The sequence below is a fragment of the Balaenoptera musculus genome, chromosome 6 (genome assembly GCF_009873245.2).
Source record: "Balaenoptera musculus isolate JJ_BM4_2016_0621 chromosome 6, mBalMus1.pri.v3, whole genome shotgun sequence".
Lineage (NCBI taxonomy): Eukaryota > Metazoa > Chordata > Mammalia > Artiodactyla > Balaenopteridae > Balaenoptera > Balaenoptera musculus.
The window spans coordinates 2,652,290-2,661,092 of record NC_045790.1 but is presented as its reverse complement, the minus strand read 5'-3'; the positions used below and the strand labels follow the sequence as shown (position 1 = coordinate 2,661,092).

Below are 8,803 nucleotides of genomic sequence, written 5' to 3'. Positions count from 1 at the left end.
GGCTACGCTGAGTCTCCGCGGGCACCTGCTGACCGTGGTCACTATGGTTTGTCACTCCGGCATTTGGGTCGTGACGAGCTCAGTGTAAGCCTCCGTTACGGAACTCCGAGAGCCAGGCTAGAACCCCAAGGGCAGCCTCTCTTTCCTGCTTTTTACTTCAGTGGTATTTAGGAGACTTTGTGTGCTGATGGAGAGTTATGATTCCCTGGCCTGTAAGCCCACGTGTGGAAACCCTCATCACGCGGCAAGAGACCGCCGAGGAGCGGCCTGACTGGGAAGGAGGCTGAGGCCAGAACCTGGGAATCACGCTAGTCCAGGTCACGGGCAGCGATGCCCAGCAAGAGGGGCGCTGCCGGCCGGCGAGGCCCCGTCGGCTCAAGGCTGCGCACAGACAAAAGGGCTGGAAGCAGCCTCGATAGGCCAGCTAAGCCACCCTCCAGCTTCCCAACACGCAAACTTGCCCCGCGGTCATGGGCAGGGGCCCCGGGTCTCTTCCGTCTCGTGCGTTTAAAGACTAAAGGCAGCATTTTTACACGGGGAACTGCGGGAAGCATCGGGCGAGCCCTCTCCACGGGGCCTCGGGGCACCCTGGGGCGAGGCGGGCAGGGCAGTGCCTGAGAGGCGGCTGAGACCCGGCGGAGCACCTGGGCTGCGGGGCTGAGGGCGGGAAGACCAGAGGAGCCGAGAGCCTCCAGGCAGCAGCGCGCCGGCAGCTGAGGGGCCCACAGCCAAGCCCTCCTGCCTGGGGTCTTCCCCCCCCACCCCAGGTCCCCCCACGGGGACCCTCTCGCTCTGAGACTGTGGCTCTCACGGGACGACGTTATCCCTGGGGGACGTTTGGCAACACGGGGAGACACGTGGGGTGGTGTTGTCACCACTGGGGAAGGCGCTACGGGGCTGGTGGGCAGAGGCTGCACACCCTACAGCGCACAGGCGCCCAGGCCCGGGAGCTACCCAGGGGCCGTGGACGCCAGGCGGGGGCACCTTACACACAAGACCCTGAACCTGGCAGGCGCCCAGGCCCGGGAGCTACCCAGGGGCCGTGGACGCCGGGGGAGGGGGGGCACCTTACACACAAGACCCTGAACCTGGCAGGCGCCCAGGCCCGGGACCTCCGATCAGACCGGCGTGCGCAGCCTCCGGCTCAAGCCCTAACACGTGGGTCGGCCCCCTGCCCTGCGGACCCAAGTTCCCCTGACCCCGGAGTGTCCAAGGGATGTCCAGCCAGCTCCTGGCAGCTCCAGTCCGGTCGACACAACTAAAACCTTACAGCTTTTTGTCTTCTCTCTCCGAAAAATCTACTTCCTTCTCAGAGCCACTGCCACCGCAACTGCCACCGCCAGGATGGCAACAGCGGCTGCCCCTCCGCCGAGCGGGAGGGACTTGCCCTCGGGCGGGGGGCCAGCTTTGCCGTGGCCACAGGACAGGGCCCCGCCCCCAGCGCCCCCCTCCCCGCCCGCGGGCCGCCTGCTCTCCGCCCGGCGGGGCTGCTGGGGGCTCCCCCGGGGGCTCTAGCGGTGGGACCCCCTCCTGCTCCAGCTCAGCAGCTTCGGACACGGCCGCTCCCGCCTCTTCTTCAGCAGGTTCCACGGACAGGGATGTCGTGGGACTGGCTGTCTGGCCGGCTGACCCCTCGGGGCCAGGCTCCCCGGCCGCCATCAGGGCAGGGGCCGCCGCCTCCGCGCCCCCGGGCACCGCCTCCTCCTCCACGTGCGCGAGGTCCGAGTTGGCGGAGTTGCTCTCGCTCTTCTCTCCGGCCCCGTTGCTGTCCAAGCTCTCGACTTCTTCAGGATCCGCCGCGACCTGCTGCCAGGACTCGGGAGCCGGGGACTCCGGTGGACTCTCGGTGCGCCAGCTCTGGCTGCTGGACAGCGACACGGGGAGGCCCTTGGCCCGCCAGGACGCCGTCGCGGGCGTCGGAGCCTCGGTGGGGCTGGCGAGCGGGGCGCCGCCTCCGGGCGGGATGTCGGTGTCGTTGCTGTCCTCCGCGGGGCGCTCCTCGTCCTCCTCCTCGGACTCCAGGTTAAAGGCAGTGCCCTAGCCACCCTGCTGCGTGATGCGCTCGGCGGCGTGGTCCTCCGGGAGAGTCGCACCAAACTGCAGCGACGTGCTCCAAGGTTCCTGAGCTCGCCTTGTCAACCCCAAGAGCACTGGTTGTAGCAGAATCAGAGGCACCAACGTCTTATTCCGGCCGCTGGCGTGAGCTGTGGTCTCCAGTGTACATTCCCCACGTGCTTGGTACGTCCCTGGCCTGGGTGCTCCCTGCAGCTCGGCTTGCGTGCATCGGTCCTTTCACTTCCTTTCCTGAACTGTCTGCCGCTGCTGTGCGCCGCGGAGTCCCCACGCGGGTCTGTCTACCAGGCCGAAGTGCTTTAGCATCCGGCTGAGGGGCGTCTGCAAGGCCCCGGCAGAGGCGCCCTCAGCTCCTGCGACGCCTTCTCCCCCAGGCGGGCCAAGCGGTCCTCTGCGGAGCTGTCGGGGTTTGTGGGGCTGAACACGGGCAAAGAGTGCCGGGTGAAGCCTGTGCTGGCGAAGGCTTCAGAAATTTCTTCGTCCAGGGATTTTAGCTCTTCTTCAATTTCAGTTTTAACTTTTAATAAAATTTCTTGATCCAGAGATTGTGAAGCCGTATCTTGTCGAACCCCTTGGGGTGAGGAAAGCTGTTGCTCCCGCGGCTTCTCCTGAGAGAGGACTCCCAAGTAGCTCAGGACGACACACTTTGTTTCGTAGTGAGACCCTAGAGGCCCAGTGGTAGAGGACACCGTGGGGTCGGCTGGCAGAGCTCTGGAAAGGTCTGCTTGTAGATGTGTGAAATCTGGCCCAGGCCCCTGCCCCCGAAGAGGTGAGAGACGCAGCGGTGGCAGATAACTCTGTTTTTAATTTTTTTTTAAGGCGCCACCCTACTGTTTTCAACAGCAGCTGTACCGCTTCGTATTCCTACCAACAGTGTGCAGTGGTACCTGTGTCTCCACATCCTCACCAGCACTTGCTATTTTCTGGGGTTTTGTTTTGTTTTTGGTTTTTTTTTTTTGTTTTTTTTTGTTTTTTGTGTTTTTTTTAATGTCTGAAACATTTATATTAACATATTTCCATACATATTTCCATACAAATACAAATATAAGATTTTTAGAAATTTCATGTAATGTCTGAAACATTTATATTAACATATTTCCATACATATTTCCATACAAATACAAATATAAGATTTTTAGAAATTTCATGTAATGTCTGAAACATTTATATTAACATATTTCCATACAAATAACCCAATGAAAGTTTAGTATTAGTTGTTTTGTTTGTTTTTTTATACTGCAGGTTCTTATTAGGCATCAATTTTATACACATCAGTGTATACATGTCAATCCCAATCGCCCAATTCAGCACACCACCATCCCCACCTCACCGCAGTTTTCCCCCCTTGGTGTCCATATGTCCATTCTCTACATCTGTGTCTCAACTTCTGCCCTGCAAACTGGCTCATCTGTACCATTTTTCTAGGTTCCACATACATGCATTAATATACGATATTTGTTTCTCTCTTTCTGACTTACTTCACTCTGTATGACAGTCTCTAGATATGTCCATGTCCCTACAAATGACCCAATTTCATTTCTTTTTATGGCTGAGTAATATTCCATTGTATATATGTACCACATCTTCTTCATCCATTCGTCTGTCGATGGGCATTTAGGTTGCTTCCATGTCCTGGCTATTGTAACTAGTGCTGCAATGAACATTGGGGTGCATGTGTCTTTTTGAATTATGGGTTTTTTTTGATAGCACCTTCCTAGTGGGTATGAGGTGATATCCCACTGTGGTTTTGATTTGCATTTTCCTAATGAATAGTGATGTTGAGCATCTTTCCATGTGCTTGTTGGGAGTAGCACAGATTTTATTTAAGCTCGTTTGTTTGATTATAACTTTTAACTATTTGGACATACAGCACATGGGCCTCCAACTGAAATCTTGCCTTGAACCCTGCAAACGTTAGGGGCAGACCTGAGTCCAGCCCATCCCAAAGCCTTTTACCACCTAGTTAGGTATGGATTGACCCTTTAAAATACTCAGGACAGCAGCATTAGACAGAGACAGCTGATTCTATTAGAGAATTTTGTTTTAGCTGAAGAAGAGAAAACTAAGAAGGGTCTACCTTATCCAGCACCTTGCGTAAGGCGTGCAGGTCCCACACCTCCAAGTGCAGTGCCTAAGCCAGCAGGTCAGCCTCACCTAGGGAGTGGTAGACACACAGATGCTCTAGCCCCACCCCAGGTAGACTAACCAGAATCTGCATTTTAAGGAGTTCGCAGGTGAGCTGTCTGAGCTTTGACGTTTGAGAAGCACTGGTCTGTGTGTTCCTGAGGGTACCAGGAAGACTAAAAACAAACAACTTCAGCAACAACATCAGTGACGCTTACTGAGCACTCACTGTGCACCTAGAACTGAACCGATGCTTTTCATCTATTATCATAACATAGGTAAACACTTTACAGAAAACTGAGGCTTAGAAACGTTACTTGCCCCACGTCACGGCTCGTAAGCGGCGGAGCCAGGATTTAAACCCAGGCAGTCTGAAAATAGAGTCTGATGAACTTCACATACTATTTCATCTCGTAAAGGAATCAGAGGATTAAAGGGAACAAATAAATAATGAAGGAATAAATAAATGAACCGTCATAAATGGAAATCTTAAGTTCAGGAGTTAATCACTGCGGGCTGGCGTGGCTTTTTCCCCAGTTCTGAAGCTTCCTCCTAAGTGGAGAACAGAAGGGACCCCTGGTCCGTGGTGGAGCCCAGGCACTTCCCGGGCCCTGGACCTCCAGCGCCCACCCCCACTCCAGAGAGCTCGGGCTCAGCGACGCCCCCTGCAGGAAGGTTCGGAGGCAGGTCAGACTGCTTGGCTGGTCTGTCCCTGTGGGTTCTGGGTTCCGAAGCCCACTCTTCACAGACAGACCAGCTGATGTTTGGAACTCCCGCCTGCCTTACTCTTCCTCATATTTCTCTGTCGTTTCAGAACTTGGTCTGATAAGGGAGGGTGCATTTTCTCAGGCACCCTCACACTCCAACATGCACCATTTAAATCATTTGTTTATTTTAAATAATATTTTTTATTTGTTGGTACCTGCTTCTGCTCATTTTCAAAAAGGACTTCCCCAACAGAAAAAAAAATTTTAAGTTTTGCATGAAATATAGGTACATGTAATATTTATGTTAATATTTATTTTTAATATATGTTTAAATAATATTGATCCTGTAATATTTTAAATAATATTTCAAATAAGTCAATGTTTAATGTAACATAAATACTTATGTAATATAATCTAACGAGTTTCATGAAATTTCAAAATATTAAAGCTCGCTAAACAAGTGACTCAACCGTTTTTCTCCACAAGGCTCTTCCAAGGACGATGCTCAAGAAAGGATGCCAGCATCCGATCACAGGACCAGGTCCCCCGGCTCCCTTCAGCTTCAGGTAAGTTGCCACACATGGTGGTAACTCATATCTACTCCCATCCACACGAGGAATTTGCGCGCTTTTGAAGATGATGTAGCAGGTACTGCCTGTCATTTTTTTGTGTAAATTACCTATGGAACATGGGCTTGAAGGGCTGATACAAACTTAAAACCAGTTTATTTGGGCTGTACCTGCTTAGCAATCCAGTGATGGGGGAGGCTTGTTCCATGGTCATGACTGCAGTTCTCGGGGTGTGTCAAGTGTACGGAACAGAGGTTACAGCCCCAGCATTTGACGGTAGGAAGCAAGCAAACAGTGATGAAGGCAGCATTCCAGGCTTTATTTGTTTGCTTACTGACCATTGAGATTAAAGGGCATGATGTAGCTAGTATTTCTTCCAACTGAAATGAACACAAGCCAGGTGCCTTTCAATACCTGAAGCACTGGGAGGGTGTCAGTTTGGTTGGAACAATGGTCATCCAACCCTGAGGCTCCCAGAGCCGAGAGCAGAGGCCACACTGCCGAGAAGGAAACGTTGAAAGGAAGGCGTTGAAAGGATCGGTGAGAACTCCCTGCATGGCTTTATTTTTCTCCCGGGTGTTACAGAGGCGAGAAAGTTGGGTCTGAGAAAATGGAATGTCCTGGTGCCCGTGGGGGCTGTGATGTGCTCTGTAGCATCAGAGACACGATCTCACTGCAGTCTTGAGATGTCAGGGGAGAAACTTCATTTGATCCTGCTAAGCTTACAGAGTACAGATGGAGAGAAAGACTAAAAGTAAGCAATGAACAGGTCGGGGGAAGGCGTCCAAAGGATCCTTCCTTAGAGATAATCAAGTTGGGGGAGCGGGGGATACCTGTCGCTGTAGCTGAATTCCCTGGACACACTCAGTCCCAGACCACTCAGAATGCTCTGGGCCACAGTCCCTTTCAGACAAGCCACCAGCAATGGCTGAGAAAGACAGCGTAATCCCCATACTAGCCGGGGTGGAGGTAATGAGCAAGGTAAATCGGCCTGAGGGAGGATGCATCGGATGTAAATGATTTGAGGAATAGCCGTGCCCTGTTCCCTTTCTCCAGCTCCAGGCTGACAGCACCCAGACAACTTCCGGTCAGCGTTCCATCTGTGAACATTGCTTCTGGCAGAGACCTGCTCCCCGGCAACAGTGCTTCCTGCTTACTGAACACCCTGGCACTTCTAGCCACCCTGTTTCAGCTTCATCACAATCTGCAAGGTAGGTTTTATGTCCATGCAAGAAATTAGGACAGTGAGCCCCTGAGAGCTTTGGAAAGTGATGGCAGACACAGGAGAAGAGCCCAGATTCAAGCCCAAGGCTGTTGATGCCAAAGCTCGTGCACCTTCACCTCCTGCTTTGCTGTCTGTCACAGGGCGAGGCTGACTTTGGACAGGACGTGTGACCTGGGTGAGTGCCTATCAGCTACCCATTAATCCTTCAAAAGAGAATTTCAGTCTCAAATTATGACAATTGTATGAGAAACACCTGAATAGACCGTGTTTGTGAAATGTATATAACTTGGAGAGAACGAAAACCAAGGAACGGGTTTTCTTGTCTTTAGCAGAATCAGGCCAGTAACTTGATTTCCTTCCTAGAGCGTTTCCATCACTTCCCTCGCCCAGAGCAAAGCCATCTCCCACCCTCTGGCCGCAGAAGGGTCCCCAGCTCAGGTCAGCCAGCTGCCTTGATAGAACCAGCTCTACTGAGTTTCTGCTGGTCCTCAGTGTCCCCAGAATTTCCATTCCTAAAGGGCTTTGGGGCAGCAGTCTTATCTGAAAGAGGCTGTTGAAACTCCAGCGTTACGGCATTTTGCATGAAATGGAAGAAGCGTGATCGGCTGCATCACAGGAGGGTGGGAGCCGCAGACCACCCCGCTGGAGACTCTGCTCTCACCTCCGCTCCCCTCCCTCCGCCCCCCGCCTCCGTGTCCTCCCTGTGGACCCCGGTTCCTCTTGTCCAGCTGTTTACAGTCTCAGACTTAAGAAGTCAAAGGAAAACGAGGTCAGAGTTCACGAGCAGCTCCAGGCTCCACCGCGGCCCCAGCTCTGGTTTCTTTTCTGGAAAACAGGTGGCTCAGCCGGCGGTGATGGACAAAACCTCAAGGAAAGGGTCTGCGTTGCCTGTGCATCTCCACCCACTCTGCAGGGGGGTCTTAAGTTTCAGTCATCGCTGATCTACATAATTTTATTATCAGACCGTCGTGGGCACAGGCTAAGGGCACTCAGACTGTGCTCCCGGCTCCCCCCGGCGGCCCCCTCCTGTTCCCTTCGGCTCGTGCACGAGGAGGGGAAAGTCTGGTCCAGAACCCCCTGCACCACCACCACGGTGGCAGGGCTGAGCCGCCACCTGCCAGCAGCCCTGCAACCTTGGACAAGCACCGAGCCTCCAGGCCTCGGTGGCCCTGGCGTCGGGGGGCATTCATCGCAGAGATGGGCGTGGTGAGGAGTCCGGCAAGGCGCTCAGCCGAGCACTGGCTCCATCAGTGACCGTCTCCCGTTTCTCCCAAATGGCCATTTCCCAATGTCTCTGCTGCCACGAGGCCTGAGAGCCATGGTGTCCGGATTTAATACGCGCTGACACCATCTGGGAAAGGGTGAGAGCCTGAGCTGGCTTCCACAGCTGACCTCCGCCGGGACCCCGCAGAGATGCAGGCCCCTGGGGGCCAGCCTCACGCAGATGAGCCTCTTCAGTTCCGTCCGCATCATCCAGCCCCGTGCAAGCCCTCCTCCCACCTGCCTGACCCTGACGTCCCTCTGTGCGAGGGCGAAGTTCTTCATCCTTTAGTTGGAGATCATGCTTCAGTCGTAAAGTTTCCCTTTCTGCGCCCACCCTCTGCCCTCTGCGCCAGCACTGTGAACCCAGATGGCCATTTCTTTTTTCCTGAAACGAGCCTCATTCCCACTGTTGTAAATGCGGGGCAGGTAGAAGGCTCAGGGGCGGGGCTGTGTGCTGAGCATTCTTATCTGAGTGTTTAGACACAGCTGGCAGATCCCTCTTCCCTGTTGCCCCTTCTAAGAGAGAGCAGGGGAGGGTCCTCCTCTCGCCTTGGCCCAGGTAAGCCCACTGGCACATAAGCAACGAGCGTGACCCCACAGGAGCAGAAGCAAGGGGGCCAGCCATGCCTGGTCCTGCGAGGAAGCCCGGAAGAGAGGCTGACGATTGTATGCAGGTGGTACAAGGACAAAAATGCTGTCTCCGCAGAAGATCCCAGATTTTCTCCAGGCCAAGCCTGAAGGTCTCTTTGTTAGTGAGTCCACAGTGATCAAAGCAGAGACTAAAGGCAGAAGGAGCCCGAGGCTGGCTCCACAGAGTGAGGGAGTGAGCAGGCAGGGGGCCC

General features: G+C 53.9%; 1 protein-coding gene across 1 annotated transcript; it reads right to left on the bottom strand.

The window, feature by feature from the left end:
* Positions 1–308: 308 nt before the first annotated feature.
* On the bottom strand, positions 309–8,168 carry LOC118896925 (bcl-2-like protein 13). Its single transcript, XM_036855562.1, is given in 5 exon segments — positions 309–657; positions 1,271–2,288; positions 2,408–2,870; positions 4,151–4,204; positions 8,091–8,168. Coding segments are annotated over 5 exon segments (1,962 nt in total).
* Positions 8,169–8,803: the final 635 nt, after the last annotated feature.